Source organism: Athene noctua, chromosome 2, assembly GCF_965140245.1.
Source record: "Athene noctua chromosome 2, bAthNoc1.hap1.1, whole genome shotgun sequence".
Taxonomy (NCBI): Eukaryota; Metazoa; Chordata; class Aves; order Strigiformes; family Strigidae; genus Athene; species Athene noctua.
In genome coordinates this window covers 99,546,401-99,563,176 of record NC_134038.1, presented here as the reverse complement: position 1 = coordinate 99,563,176, position 16,776 = coordinate 99,546,401, and the positions used below count along the sequence as shown (strand labels likewise).

The 16,776-nt window shown below is 43.7% G+C and overlaps 1 protein-coding gene across 2 annotated transcripts in view; it reads right to left on the bottom strand.

Moving 5' to 3' along the window:
- RANBP9 (RAN binding protein 9) overlaps positions 1 to 1,992 on the bottom strand; it is a 41,279-nt gene extending 39,287 nt beyond the window's left edge. For both annotated transcript variants that reach the window (XM_074899728.1, XM_074899727.1), the window contains exon 1: positions 1,153 to 1,992. In XM_074899728.1, coding sequence (XP_074755829.1) covers positions 1,153 to 1,606 — 454 coding nt within the window. In that variant the 5' untranslated portion in view covers positions 1,607 to 1,992. The remainder of the gene's footprint in view (positions 1 to 1,152) is intronic.
- Between the last annotated feature and the right edge of the window lie 14,784 nt (positions 1,993 to 16,776).

Below are 16,776 nucleotides of genomic sequence, written 5' to 3'. Positions count from 1 at the left end.
GTGAGAGTACATATAATCCTTTCATGGCAGCCAAATCCTGCCATGTGTCTGTGTTGCCATTTTCCTCCTCTAATTAAACAGTAACATGTTTATCGAGATTTCACTTGAATTTCTTCACTGTAAACTCTGAGAAAGGATAATTACAAGGTTGTTTTTTCCCCCTCCCATTACGTTCATTTGACTACAGACTGACAAAAGATCCAGTTCTTCACAGCCAACCCAGAAGTGGTTTTGAATCCACAACACTTCTACTTTAGGACTTGGGCCTAGAACACCAGATGCGTCTGTGTTTTTTCAGGTCAGGGTGTACGCTTATGTTTCCAGGTTTTATGACATTTCATAACAATCAACACAAGTTTTTCTTCTATTGCCTCTTGCTAATTTATATAAGCGCATAGTCCGATTTTTATCCTTGAACATCGGTAACTTTAACTATGAAACGTCTAGGCAGAAAGTTATAAAGTCACCTTTATTAACCTAAGTCCTATTGTCATTCCTTCCCTCAAATCACTCTGTAGTCTGTACAATAGTTAGGCAAGAATACTACCGGTGACTTTAATTCCATTTTTCACAGTTTAAAGATAAAGTGTTTTTCTCTGTGCTTTCCCCTCCCGTCATTTCCGTGTTTAAGAGCAGCAAGCGTTAAGCTATTAACTCCGTTTAACCCTTGTTCTTCTCGAGAGAAAAGAAAAAGCCACTTCTTTTCTCGCTCATTACCATAAACGGGACACGTCATGCCGATTCGCCTTTATTCTCCTGCCTCAGACCCAAACCTTCTGGTGATACCTGAATCCACGGAGGAAGTCTCAGAGTTTACATAATGCCCACTCCAGAAGCATAAGGAGGCGGGGGCGGCCCCTTGCTCCCCCCCGCACCGCGACAGAAACGGGGGGAGGGGAAAAGAGAGAAAATAAAGCTGAAATAAGGAAAACCAAGACCCTTCTCTCCCCGCTGCGGGCAATTTAGGGTATCAAAAAACAGAGAAGAAAGGGGAAAGAAGCGTGTGTTATTTCCTGTTATTGTTACTCCTGTGCCCCCTGCCCGACGGAGGGGTCGGGCCCTCTGCTCCCCGGCCCGCCGCCCCCAGCCCACGGAGGGCCCCCGCGCCCCGCCGGGGCACGGGGGATCGCGGCGGCCCGGGCCGGCCCTCACCTTTGTAGTGTACCCGCAGGTTGTTCTGGGAGAGGCCGATGTAACTGAATTTGTCCTTCGGGCTCCAGGAGCGGGGCAACGGCGTCTCCTGCTCGTCCACAGCCGGGTAGAGCCTCTTCAGCCGCCGCTTCAGCTCCTTCTCCTGCTCGTTCAGGGCCGGGTCGCCGTGCGGGAACGGCGCCGGGGCGCTGGAGCCGCTGCTGCTCCCTGCCGAGAGGCCCAATGCCGCGCCGGTACCGCCGCTCCCCGCCGCCGCGGGCCCGCTGCCGGCGGCGGCGGGTGGCGGCGGCGCAGCCGTGGCCGGCGGCGGCGGCGGCGGGTGGAGCAGAAGCGCAGCGGCCGGTGCGGGGCCGGGGTTGGCGGCGGCAGAGGGGATCCCCGGCGCCGGCGGGGGAGCGGCGGCCGCCAAGGGGAGCTGCGGCGGCGGCGGCTGTTGTTGCTGTTGCCCGGACATCCCGGCTCCGGCCTCCTCCTCCGCCGCCACCTCCCGCGGTCGCGACTGTCACCGGACGGGCCCGGGGCGGAGCGACTGGCAGGCCCGGGCGCTGCGGAGCGAGGCGGCCGCCGGCGGCTCTGGCCGGCGGGTCACCCCCAACCGGAGCGTCTCGGAAGGGGGCGGGGTGGGGGGGCGATGACGACGACGGCGGCCCGTGGAGCTGCCCGATGGGAGCGGGGGACGTCGCGGGGTGCGGCGGAGCCGGGCCGGGCCGAGGGAGCGAGTGAGGCGAGGAGAGCAGCGGCGCCGCGCGCCGGGCGGAAGCGAGGCGGGCGGAGAGCGCGCGCCAGGCGCCGCGGCAGGGCTGGCTGGCGCTGGCTCCGGCTCCCGCTCCCCCCCACCCCCCCGCTCCCGTCTCGCGCGCGCGCGCGCTCTGTCCAGCCCCGGCGCGAGGCGCCGCCGCCGTGCGTCCCCCCGTCAGCTGAGCGCGGGCCCCTGCCCCGCCCGCCCCCGCGCGCGACGGCGCGAGGGCGGGGAGAAGGGGCGGAACCCCCGCCCCTCGGCGGGCGCGAGGCTGGGCGGGCGGCAGGGCGGGCGGCGCGCGCCAAGGCGCGAGGGCGGTGGCGGCGAAGCGCGGAGGGGCGGGGGGAGAGGCGGCGGCGGTGGGTTGCGCCGCCATCGGAGACGACGGGTGGAGAAAGGGGATGGCGACGGGCCGCTCTGGCGCCTGGGGTGGCTGGGAGGGAGGCTGCCGTCTTCTCCTGGCAGGCCCCGCTAGGGCACGGGGGCAAGGGGAGGTGCCACTGAGAGCAGAGCAGGGCGGCCCGCCGAAGAGGGGCAAGCCTGGGAGTGTCCCGGACGATGAGGACGGGAGGACCAGGGGGATTTTGTTCGGGACCTTTTTTCCTCATTTGTTTTGTGATTTGAGGGGTATTTTTGCCTGTACTTAATGTCATTGATTAATCAGTGGTTGCCTGACTGATACCTTAACACGGCAGCAATGAAAGAGAAAAGCCTACAGACAGGCAAGCATGACTTTGAAAACAACAGAAGATGAAGAGAGTTTCGCTGGCAGGTCTAGAACATGAAACGTTGGGCACGTCACAAACCATTTCCAGCTGCCAGCATGTTGGACAAGTAGTACAGAAGCAGGAAATAGAAGAGGTTAATTATGCTTCACCTGCGTGAAATGGCTGGTGAGGTAATGCAGGTGTGACACTCGCAAAGGCTTGCAGGAAGCCAAACGTTTCTCTCCCGTAGTCACCAAAATACCCTGTCACATGAGACCACTCCAGGATGTAGTATCTATGGCTGGACAAAATGTAAGTGTCTAAAAATACCTTGTCAGAAGGAGCTGCAAACTACATGAGAGTAGAAATGCCTAGGGTGGATGCTGAAACGCATGCCGAATCACACCCGAGGTCAATTACCCTGGCACTGGTAGGTTATCTCCCACTAGGTCTCAGTTTGCTTTCTGGTATCTAGAGGTTGTTGTAAACCATGAAGCTTAGTAGTTTAAGGTTGAATTTAATAAAATACAGTACTTGGCTACATAAATTTTGAGGGATGTATTTGTTACGTCTGTAAGTGTAGATGTGTCTTAACTCTTTTTCGAATTTCAATGAATTTTTCTGGATAGCTAGCTCATCAGTTGTGGCTCACTTAACATTCCTGCAAAAATATTTCATGTCACCCATTTTGAGATTGCCACCATCAAGTTCCTGTTTCTTGTACAATAAGACAGAGGACAGAGGGCAGGTATTTCCATGCTTAATTTTTGATGGTATTTGCTACTCTGATTGCTTTTATCCCACCATTTACCACCTTCCTAGGATAAACAATCCAAATCTGTCAAAACACTGTTTTTTATAAAAGCCTTTTCCCCCAAACAGTCCCCCACACAGACTCGTCCACATCACTTTTTCTGGGGTAGGATATACTGCAGACTGTGCCAGTGGAGAAAATAAATTCCTTTATGTAGAGGCATTCTAATACTTGGTATTAACCGCTATGTTATTTATTCCTCCTGTGTTCTATTAGCTTATTTGTTTTCTGACTACAGCTTTGTGAGGATTAGAGAGAGCACATAGATATTTACATAAATGCCCAGTTTCTACTTTTTGGTTGACGTAAATGAATTGGAACTTGTCAGATTTAGAAGCAGTATTCATGTTCCTCTCTAACATGCATTATTTTGCATTTTCAATATTGAACTTAATTCACCATTACACGATCCATTCTATTTCATTAGGACTTCCTCATCATCACAGTCGCCTCTTGTCTTGCTTAACTGAAATAATTATGACAGCTGCAGATTTTACTATCTCACAATACAGCCCTCTTCTAGATCAATGGTAAATACAGCAACAATACGAGACTTGCTACAGAGCCCTGAAGCAGGCTGTCGTTAACCTTCCGCCATTGCAGAAACTCGCTGTTCAATTCTGCTCTTTGTTTTCTATCTCCAGTTTTTGAGCCATGATAGTACTTTCTTCTTGCCCACTGATTACTTAGCTGCTTGAGTTGTCTTTGGCTTATAGATTTAATCAAAAGCCTTTTGAAACATTGTAAAATGTTAACTAGTCCACCAAAATCTCTTTGGTTTTTCTGGTAGGGATTTTTTTGACACTTTCAACGAATTTCAGTAGATGGATCAGCTAGAAATTATTTTGCTTTGCAGAAAAGCCTTGTTAGACCTAATTTCATATGCAGAGATTTTCTTCCCTATGCTTGGTTTTTATGTATGTTTACTTTTAGAGATAGTTTCAACCAAAGAAAATGCAATCCAAGCATTCCAGCAACTGAGCATATTTGTACAGCCTCTTTGCTGAACATATCAACAGTGTCAGGATGTTGGAGATGGCTTTTGAAGTGAGTGCAGGTGATCAGTTCGCTCCATCGCTCCAGGACTCAGGTCCTCCAGGCAGACGTGCTGCATGGGCATCAGCTCATGGTCGGAGCACCCCTCGGCTCTCCTCGGGGAACCCAGAGCCAGAGGAGGGGGGAGAGCAGCCCCTGACTGACACCCTCCAGGGAACACCCACCTCTCCTGATTGCACAAACACATCCTCTTCTCATAGCTGAGCGTTCTGCATGGCATCAACCTTCCTGAGGTTGATTTAACTCCTAGATCCTGTTGGCTGCTCTCCATGTTTTCATTAAGAGGGAGTAAGTGGGGTATGGCCATCAGTGCCAGTGATGCCGAAAACATTCTGGCTGTCATCAGGAAACAGAGGATTCTTCCTGGGAGTCTTACTTTTGTGCGTGTCCTTTGACCCCCTGTAGGACCAAGCCTCCTAGTTAAGGCATGAATTTAGTGTGTGTGCTATGACTGCCAGCACGACAGATTTCCAGCAGCATTCTCTCTGAAATATACTATCTCCCCTTTGTAGTGATGGCAACTGTTTGCTGTTCTTTGTTGCGTATTTCTCCTGTTTTAAGTTTTTCCAATGCATAGTTTCTTTGTAACTGTTTTGGAATTAATTTTCCTTGTTTCGAGAAGCTGCTTGGAAATCAGCAGTGTGTTATTTATTATTGTACCTACCATGCAGAATTACTGATCCTAATAGGAAAAGAAAGCCACTGAGAAGTAGGCTATGATATTTCAACAGTGTTAAGGATAGATCTCTTCAAACTACCTGGAGGATTTTTTTGCTGAGCTATTTGGACTTTTTTTTTTTTTTTCCTGCTAATTTAATTGCTCATATGTAGGATAGGCTTGATGAGCTGACAAATGAAAGACTCGCCAAAATGAATCATGTTTGAATTATAGGCCATCATCAGCTATTAACTTGGTTGAATCAAATGGTAATCAAGTTGCAATTTACAGTATTACTATATTGCTGCTCACACATGGCGCTTCTGCTTTTATAAAACTGAGCAATCCGCTAATAGAAATAATTTTGTTGTATGAGTCAACTATACCTGTGCATGTCTTTGACCAAGAGTGATGTGAAATCTCTGCCAGTGCTTCAGTTGTGGTATTTATATATACATAAAACCCAATATATAGTGAGAGATGCAGATACATATTTATTTAGTTTTGGTACCTGAACACCAGCATGTATACACAGTAGGAGCAGGCTTGTTCTCTGTATTGTTTCTTACCTTTCTGGCATGTGCATGGGCACTATGATCTATGGGGACCCCAAGTTTTCTAGAAGTGTGATCCATTCGTTGTACAAAATCTCACCAAATTTAATCTCTATAATCCAATTTCTTTGAATTTCTTTGCGTTTTGTTAATGAGTTTGAAGTTTACTCATAGTTAACTTCATGCTTTTCTTCCAAAATTGCTATTCATAGCTCTTTACCATATCCTCTTTCCACACTGAAGAACAATTATTGTTGATCATTTTCTGGTGCATAGGGTGAGGGGTTTTGCCCAGTATTGAATGGCAGTTTAAGGAGAACTGAAAATCTGTTCATCGGGATAGATCTTAAATAGAAGATTTTATAGTCTCTGCTGCCTGGGCTACTGTACAAGCATCGTATTCTAACTAAAATGTCAAAATGAGCACAGAAATAAAATGCCCTCTGAACTGAATAGAATGTGTTTTATTCAAAAGGCAAATTTATGCAGGGGCAGAATAGAAAATGTGATGAGACACATTGGTTTATTCCTTTTGTGAAAACAGATATCAAACCATAACACTATTAGAGAAGTGATTCTCAGCTAGCGGGTCAAGATCCGTTTCTGAGTCATCATGAATTTCTGCCGAGGGTGGAAGCAAGTTGGTATGATATAAATGTTGAAATATAAGAAAAACCATTGAAGACTGACTGAAAAAAAAAATCACAGTGGCCGGAATTTCTACAGTAAAAGAGTTTGTTTGGCCAGATCAGCCTGGACTAAAAAATCCCTTTGTGGAGTGTAACCAAGTGAAGTGAGGTTGAAGGACAGGAAAAGACGAAACGAAGGAAGAGCTAATCATACAGTCTCCTTGGACTAACGGACTGGAGCGTGCTGCACTCCTTTTTCCCTTGCCCTGGCTGGGTGCATTGCAGCCTGACTCCTGCAAGTAGCTGGAAGAGTTCCAGTACCCTTCTGACTAACGAGGGGCAGGTGGGTCACAAAACCATGGCAGGGCACGGTATGACATCCTCTATATGATGTTTAGGATGGAAATTTACAAGTTACATGCTTTCAGTAAACATTTTAAAGTTCTGCTGGCAAACCAGTCAGTGTTTTGTTTCCAGTCTGTGCATTGGTAGGGTGCCCATTACCATAGATGAGCAAGCTCAAAGACTGCAGGCTTTCAGAAACACATGGGATGTGTCAAGCTGACCCACTTCTTGAAAGCCAGGCTAGGCCTTTGTGAAATGTCCTGTACTTGTTAGATGTTAGGATGTCAAGAATGTTTAAGTCTCCACTGACAGGATAATTATTGTTATGGTGTTTATAGAGGTGGGAGGGCCCTAAGGGAAAGGAGGCCAAAAAGGAGAATCAGGAAGTAAGATGAGTAAAGCTCCAGGAATTGCACGCAGATGGAGCTTTGTCGTGCTTTTTTCTTTAGCTCACTTAGCTCTTCAGTAAAATAGATGTTTACATATGAGAAACTATTTTTTTTCCTCTACGCATCTCTCACACCTACAAATTCAGGTGTTCCACATGCTAATCTTAGTGGCAGAAGTTGATTTTAAGTAGACTTTAGGAATGTGAAACTGTCAGGTGAAAACACTGAGTTTTAATAATTTTTAGTTATTGTAGCTGCTCCTAGTCCTACTGCCAATTTGTAGTTTGCCTCTTTCAAATCTGTTCCAGGGAAGCAAGTTAGCATGACATCCTGAATATCTGCTGAAATCTGAGATCCTGAAAATCTGCTGCCCTTGTTAGATAGTAGTATTTTACTGTACAGGACTGATCATTATGTTATGACTTATGGAATATATTAAATATATTAGAAGTCTGTAGGATGTACAGAGAGTTCCCTCCTTTTGTTTTAAGAGTACAAAAACATGTATCTACGAAACACATCATCTGACAAAATGCAAAATATATTCCTAACTTTGTTCAGTCATAGTAACCTTGGAAAATACTTGCACGACAGAGCAATTAAAATATTTCAAACAAGGTCATGATTTTGCAGGTGACTGTTGTTAAGATTAACTTGCCATTATATATGCTGTCATGATTGCAAGGTATATGCTCAGAAGCTTGGAGGAAGAGTAGCTTCCTGTTCTAGTACATATTATTATTATGATCAACAATTATTGTTGTTTGCCAAGCCACGCCTATGCTACCCTCTGTCATCAACAATATTGTTTAATCAACTTAAAAATGACTGAATCTTATCTACTGGACAACTTCTTTTAATTTATATTATGAACTTTGTGAGGATGCTATAGTGTATGATAAGAAAATCTTTACTATATAAAGGCTGCGGTATTGTTACTGATTTGTTACAGCTGCAAGGTACTGCCCCCTTAGAAGTGTCTTAATAATAAAGTCTAGGAATCAAAATGCTGAGAAAGACTGAGAGGTTATCTGACCTTCTCTCCCCTCCATGGCTGGACCAGCTATCCCATGACCATTCCTGACGGGCACTTGCTTAAATTCTTTTTAAAATCTCCTGCAACTGATACGCTAACAGGTTTCTCTTGTGTTTTGTCTAGTAATAATGTAAGGGAGTGCTTGAGAGGCTTGAAAACTAAATGGAATAGAAGCATTTCTGTTGCTTTACAAAAATTTTCAGCAGTGCTTTTGGAAACATAAAATTTAAGTTTTGATCCAGATTTGCATTGCCACGGTAAGTGTTCAAAACTCATGAGTCAATACCCACCCACAAATGGAGTTGGCTTAAAAGCCCATTTTCTTAAAAATAAGACATTTAGAGAGGATGGGTAGGTGGTTGGTTATTTGCCATCTGTTTTCTGAGCTTTCAGGAGACCTTCCTTTCATATTTACAAGCTTTTGCCATATAGAAGAATTAAAAACTTGCTTTTTTTAAAAAAAAAAAAAAAAAAAAGCTGGGATTTGGGATTCTTACTGCAGTCCCTTGACTTTGACAGCTGAAAAAGGTATTGAAGGATTTGCAATGAAATAATGAAAATCAGCAACACCTAATTTGACCTGACAGTGTTCTTCTCCATGTTAGAGCTTTATAGAGGAACAAACAGTAATCTGTGTGTACAGATCTCCTCATATTTAACATATTTGGTATATTTTGAGAAAGGTTGAGGAAAAGTGTGAAGTGCAAATCTTTTTCATCTCAAAAAGCTCTCCATTGTATATTGCTAACTTCACTGTTCTGTTTCTTAAGGTGATTATTATATAATAATGCTTGTTAATAGGCAAATGCTGTCTCTACTCCCAGGCCTTAGTAGATTAAGTCTCATGGTAGAGAGGATTTTATTTTTAAACATAAAGATTGCAGGAAACTAACAATTCAGTGTTGTCATGGATTTGTCACACTTGGCTAGTTCTTGGTAATTAAAAGAAGGTTTTGATAAACAAGCAGTTTGCTTAATTTTAATGGTCTGTGTTTAGGAGTTCTAGCATAAACTTGCTTGTTAGAGACTCCCTGTTTCTTCTAGTGAATATGTTATGTTGTTGTGTTAGAGACTCCTTATTTCTTCTAGTGAATGTCAACAACATGCCAGGCAACTTTTGACTAAAATCTGTTAATGCAAACACCTCCTTTTATATAGCGTCTTGCAGTTAGCTGCTGGACTTGTTGAGAGTGCAGTTGTAGCAACTTTCAAGTTTACTGAAGTGACATATTAAATTCATATGGCAGGTAGAATTTATCCCCAGCTTCACACTAACCCTTACAAAAGTGCAGTCTGTAGAAGGCCATATGTTTTAGAGAAGGTCATTCTCTAACAGTAACCAATAGCATGAAGTTGTATTGGAGAACCAGCTCAGTGAGAGCAATACAAATCACATAGGAAAATCCTATCCTTAGCTTAGTTAAGTTAGATGTTTTCTTGTTTGCTGCACCAACCAGCCTGGATTTTTAGATGATGATCCATCCTAAAAAAAAAAAAAAGTGTGTTTGAGACTTAAGAACTTGAAAATGCGTTTCTAAAAGTTCTTGCCAGACTGCAGAAAGGTATGAACTGATGCAATAGAGAGATGTGTTTTAGTTCTGATTGACACAGTGTTCCTGGGCTACACAGGCCTGGGCCTCTTAGCCTGTGAAAGCATACCAGAAACCATAGACCACTATGATTTTTCTTTGCAGAAGGTGTGGAGTGGTTGTGGATCAGCTGGTGGTGAGCTTTAGTGAGAATAAATCTAGTACACCCAGTACTAGAAGCAGGAATCACTTCACTGACCAGCATGTTAGGTATCTCACCTAAGTTCTCACCTTGGTTCTGTCAGCAGTTAATAGAGAGAGACAGGTACCTGGAGGATGTCCCTCCCATTCTCTCACATTTGACAAAAACAGATGAACTGGTTCCTGCTTAATCAAGCATTCTGCATTCTGGAAAAAGTTGTATCTGATCATACAAATGAAGACTACCAGGATACAAGTGCATTCAGAGGCAGAGAACTGAAGCTGCAAAGCTTAATCCAAATTAATGTGTTTCTTATTATTATGGGTGCTTGACTTTGAAACCTTTATAATGTCTTACAATATTTTTACAGGCATGAGATATTTATTTTAAACTCGTATGGGAAATTTAAATCCATGCCCTTTTGTACAGTATAATTTGTGGGGGTTTTGTTTGCTTTTAGTGATTTCTTTTAGTATGTATTTGTCTTCTAGAGACAGCGTATTGTTCAAAGCATGCTTTTTCTCTCCAAAGCCTCTGTTTGCAGCATGAATTCCTTTATTCGATGCAATTCAGCACAAGGGTCTTTACCTGGCCCCTGTGGGTCCCATATGAGCTGTTAGGTGCCACCAAGCAGCCTCCTGACACATCTGATCAGCACAAAGCCAAGCTGTGTGTGCAGCCCAACCCGGCATAGTGGTGGCCCAGCAGGAAGAGCAGCAGGACATGGGCTGGCTCACTGTCCCACTTCCTTGCCTGAGCTTTGTGTCTGAGCATGGAGAACAGGAGGTAGCACTGGCAAAATGCTGAAGAGGTGGGACCAAAAGCTGCTGAAGATGCAGTGCAGCTGAAGTGAGATGTGACTCAGTGACATGTCATCCCTGGCTTATAGGAAAAGGTGAGACACAGCTTGGGCAAGAGGAAATACAGTTGCAAAATTAATTCATAGGAGAAATAGCCTCTTCACCTCAGTTACTGACAGCTCAATTTTCAGTGCTAATCCATGAATTGCTGTATGTACTATGAAACATTAATGCTGGCCCTAATTCTGTTGACTGGCCCTCATCTCTAGGATGAGATTTGACCTTTTGCAGACTTGCTACTTCTTTGAAGCATTTTCTTTCCACGCACCGAACGTCAGTCAGTTTTCTGCACTGAACTTTCCTGATCTGTATTCTTTCATCATTTTTTATGCAGAAGTAAAGTTCCTTGTGGGCAGAGATGCTTATTTATCTGTTATAATTTATCCACTGTATGGGAATCATGTAGTTATATAAAGCAGCAATACGATAAATAGCAGAGAAGGCAGCAACTTCTCTCTCAAACTTTTAATACAAATTCTCTATCAATTTAAATGGAAGCATGATCCATAATAAAAGTGGCACAGTCTTATGTACAGAAGGAATATTGAATCACAGAGAAAAATGCAGGAAAATGAAGTATTATAACCATGTCTACCCACAGAGAATATAAATGCAGCCATTTTAAATGTTCCTTGGCCAGGTGTGCATTTATAGCTTAGTATTGGCTCAGGCAGGATTGATGTGAACTGGAAGACAAAACCAGCAAACATTGCTGGGGCAACAGTGCAGGAAAAGTTTAGGACACCCCCCTGCTGTAACAAGGAACTAATCATTCCTTGTTAATGAATGGCTAATAACAAATGTGTGTGAAAGCAGTAGTTAAAAATTGGCCAGCGGGTTATCTGAGCTTATGTTTTCTGGCTCTAGCAACCAAGCATTCTCTAGGTTTCTGAAGAAATGAATGCTAATGATGACATATTCAGCAACATCTTTTCAAGAAGTGTACTGAATGTGGACATCCACACTGCCTGAAAGACAACTCTTCTTCCTTTTAATATGGGTGCTAAAAGCAGGGGAAGATAGGAAGAGGAGGAAGGGCTTTATACAACTGGAATTAGCCCCGTATTTTGTCAAACCCCTGTATAGTTTCTGAACCTGTTCAAGAATGACCTGTGACTTCAATTTTTAACTGAGAAGAAAGGACATACTATACAGGTATAATATCTAGTGTCCAAAGCTTAGTGCAGAACTTTAAAAGCATGGTAGGAAGGGGCCAGGTATCTGTACTGGATTTAAAGACGTTATCAAATTAACAAGGCCTGAATTGTTATTCTATTTATTTACTTATCATTAAGTGATATAACATGCTCTTCCACATACCGAAGGTCATTACCACAGTATATTTATTTTGGCTCCTCAGTGATGTCGAACATCCAGTACTGTGCCTTTTACAAATGCATACATGAAAAAAAAATCACTAATTCATGCTCCTTCAGTGCTGCCAAGAACACAGCAAAGTGTAACCAAGCTGCATATGGTTTGTCTGTACTAAAATGTCTGCAGCCTGCCTACACTACGGGTGTAGCTCTACTGGAAGAAATACCCCAACTAGGTTTCAAGGGTTGGATAAAATCCTCCTAGGGGAACTTGAGCGCCTGGTTGAAGAGCTGTCCTCAGCTGGCTCCTGTTTGATTCCTCTATCTCATATCCTGTGCCTTAAATGAGAGTTACATTCATTGTTGTGGTGCACAATTCCAATCCACTTACATGTTTTCCTCCCACAATTACAAAGCAGTAAGGAAAACAATTTGACCAACAGTGCTTTAGTTACAAAATCAACAGATGCATGAGACAAATTCTTGAATTTGGCATTGCAAGATGATACTCTTAAAATAAACATGAAAATATTAGGCACCACACAGTTTTGCCTTTGTTTACTAGGGCTCAGATGATGGACAAAGCATTGATTCTAATACTGCAAAAATCTCTGACTAGCAGCTCCAAAACAAAAGTCCTAGGCCTGGTCCACCAATATCACTTGTGCCAGTAGGATTTCTGAACTCCCTTGGATTCTCATTGGTAAATCAAGCTTCACATTGGCATGCAGCATACCACGTATCAAAGCCAGGGCCCCGTATCTGAACAGGAATGGAGATGTTCACTGCTAAGGGGCACGCAATGTTTGAACTATGCAGTGTGTAACTGAGGAAATAAACATGAGGTAATAAAGAAAAGACAAGCCAGTAGTAATCTGACTAACCCCCTTTCAGGCGAGGTTTTTTGATACATAGTTGAACTTCAAATGTGAACTTTGGAGATAAGATACACTGATTACTGTACAAGATTCCTACAGTAGCATGATTATGTGTGTTATGGAGCTGAAAGAACCTTTCCCATAGTTGATACTATTTAAGAAAATGTATTGAGTACTAATTTGAATTTACTTTTTTTAAGAAAAGATGATGCATAAGGGTGAAACAGGAAACTTCTTTTAAAATAAACTCATGGATCTCTAGCACAATTACCTGGCCGTTGCTCTTGCATCTCTTTAAAGACTCCTCTATCTGATGACATGAAAGTCACTGCAAGACAGATTTAATCTAGCTGTTGGGTAATTTTTGGAGAGGCAGAGACTACAGGAAACTTTCCTAACTTGACAGACCTTCTGTGTGGAGTTCAGCGAACTCTTAGGCAGGACCAAAAAGCAAGTGTCATAGCGAGGCTTTCCTTTCAAATTCGGGCAGTTCTTTCCTACCGTATCCTGGGGCTGCTGCAATTCAAGCGGCACCCCTGCCTCACTTGAGCCAAGGGTGCAAGTCACAGGTATAAAAAATGTTGCATTTGTTCCCTCAGAGGCCACTTTAAGAAAACAAAAATCAGAACCAGTGAGAAAAGTCTGCACTGATTGTAGGTGTTCCAAATAGGTCACAAACATCCAGTTTAAAAGCTTGCCTCTGTTATTGTTGTGCCTGTTTTAAACAGGCTGAGGAAAAGAAACATTCAGTGATCGTCTATTTTCACCAGTTCTATTACAGGTTAATAAGCACTTTGACAGTTGCTGGTCTTCATATTTTCAGCTGTAAAAAGGAGAATTAGGTGTGTAAGTCTACTACATCAATGAAAATGATGCTGTAAACAGGGACTATAAACTATGTAGCACTTCATCTGCAGATCTCCATGTGATTTCAAAAAGGGTTATTATCCCACTCTTACTGCTAGGAAAGTGGTGGTGAAGAGGTGCGGTGACTTGGCCAAAAGTCACCCAGCTGGCCAGTGACAAAACTGTGGATAAATACCAGGACTAATTCTTTATCCCAGAAGCTGCCTCAAAATAAATAATACAGAGAATTGTGCAATGGAGTGTACTCTCGGGAACAGTGGCAGAACATGAGATGAAAATAGCTATAATAAACTGGAATACTGGGAAGTAATTAGATTTAAGACAAGAAAATAACCATAGAAGACTATGTGAGATTAAACAGCACATAGTAAAGAACCTTTGCTTTGGCAAGGCAAAATTTTTATTATTAAAACATGCTATATTTTCTAGATTATGTCTCTATGTCATGTCTTTTTTTAAAATGATTGAGGATAGCAACAATGACTACAGCCCCGAAAAGCCAATTTCCTGAAACACAGCTTCTGTATAGATATACATTTGTAGACGGTGGATGTAACTGATAGTTTTGACTTGTGTGTGCTAGTTAATGAGTTCTGAATCTTGTTTTGTCAAGTTATTCCATGCTCTTACCAATAGAGCGTGCACGTGGAAGTTAACTAGTGCAGCAAGCATTATGGCATACAGCCCTCTCGATCTACATGTGTCTTGGGGCATCTACAATCCAGCTGGACATCCCTGGGCCCCTGTATTTGCTCACTACTGTGTATGCATGTTCTTCAGCTCTTCACTCTTCCTAGACTGCATGGCTGACCACGCAGTCCCAGAACTAATGATTGATAGATTTCCCACAAGTTTATTTTGCAGCTTTGGTATTTTGACTACTCTGAACTTCATTCATCTCTTCAGAAAAACAGTGGAAACAGTCAGTCCTGAAGGAGTCAGCTCCTTCAGCCCTGGGCAGTAGAAGAAATGCCTGGATGGAGATAAAGTATTAACATCTACTTTCATTTGTCTATGTAATTTTTTCCTCATTACTTGTCACCATTCTTTTCCATAACATTCCCTTGCAAACTCCTCTGAGTTTAGGCTACTGCACACAACTGCAAATCACAGATAGCCTCTGATACTCATCCTGTTTCTTCTGTTTTTCTTTTAAACAGCCCACAAGACTTTCTACTTGTCTCTTCAGGCCAGTCGTACCTTTAAAATAACCTCATCAGGTGACTGAAATCCCTCAGCATGGAACATGTTGCTTAGCTACCTCCAAGCTGAAGGTCAGGTTTAAAAACTACTTTGCCTGGGTTGCAGCCACCTACCTTTTGGGTTCTCTGTGAAGAGATCATTAAGGTTTAACAACACCTAGCCAGCCCTTCACCAGGAGCCCTTAGAAACACAGCCTAGTAGGAGGTTGTACGCCAAGAACAGAGTCACTCAAAGCAGAGGTTGTCACACACACAGGTATGAAGATGCAAATATTGAATGGGCTGGGATGGATTCCTCAAATCATTGTACATGTTATTCCAGGCTCTGGGGCCGGCTCCCTCACTGACCCTTCACCTCAGCAACATCATGAAGTGCAAGTCATGAAGTCTCCCAGGGCTACACTCCCCTGCTCTGTGCTGCAGCAGGGAGACCAGTCCTGCTCAGAGGCAGTGGGGCAGCCCCACAGCAAGCCTGGGGGCTGCAAAGTTGTCTGGGTGGAAGAGGGCTGGTAGCTGCCCACATTTTGCTGGGGCAGCAGGCCTCTCCCTTGCGGGAGTGCCAGGGATCCCGCTCCAGTGCGCACATTCCCTGGGACGCCAGATGAATTATGGATGAGTCAGCCAGAATTTTTCCACGCGCTTCCACTGCTGCACAGTGCTCATCGCCAACTAAGCTGCGGTTTTCAACCGCTGTCTGGGCCTAATGCTTCTAACATTAAAAAAAAAAAAAAATTGCTCTCGGTTTTCTGACAGAGTACTCCATGGCAGAGCACGGGGAATCCTGACGCTTGTGCAGTGTCAGGCTCCTGCGTCCATAACGTTTCGCTGAATAGCTTAGCATGTGTTAGAAATCATTTGGTCCTTTCTGCTGCTTTGCTCTTCTGTCCCTCCCACTAGCTGAGTATTGACAGAGTCAATTAGAAAAGACAGCAGCAATGCTGAAACTGATTTGAATTTCAACCAGGATCTGCTGTGTGCAGAGAGCTGAGGGCAGGCAGTTACCTAAGGACCTAGTGACTGCCCATGGATGCTACAAGTTTGGGTTGTTTTTTTTCATTATTTCAGTCCTTAGCTAGCTTCAGATTAATTTCTGTCTAGCAAATGTTCATTTCTTTTGCTTTTCTTTGAGCACAAGAAAGTCTGTGTGGTCTTAATTTGTGACGATCATAAAAAAGAAACAGTCCAGTTCTGGAAATATTTGCTATGAGACAAAGCACAAAATCCGACAACAGCATTTGATGAGTCCTCTCAGAAAGACTGTAGCCTTTGTAAATGCTTGCAGTGATGGAGCAGCACTGATGTAAAACTCTACAGCATGGGAGACTAATCATTAATTCAAGCCTTATTATAAATTTCAATTATCTGCATTCAAGTTGCATCTAGAACTCCCAATCAAGAGTGGCTTCAGCTGTGCTAAACACTACACCCATAGAAATGACAATTTGTACTTTAAAGCACTTACTGTCTAAATAGGTAACATGAAATAAACTGGTATGAAGTAAAAAAAATGGAAGATCCTTACTGGCTCTTTACCTAGACCCAATCAGTAGGCTACTTGGCTACATTCAGAGAAGACTGAGTGATCTCTATGTTTATCTTCAGACAGCCTGAAAACTCATTGATTTTAATGGGAGAGAAGCATATGAGTCTTCTTCCCTGAATACACATATGATCCCTGAATCCAGCCCCGAGGAGGAATCTGAAGATGAATGAAATATTGTTTTACAGGCTAACAAGGCAGAGATGGCACAGGAAGGAATACAGGACAATCATACTTTTGGAAGGCCATAACCAGCATCTCCTGGAATTTCCCACAGCAGCAAAAGAGTCCTCGATTTGCACA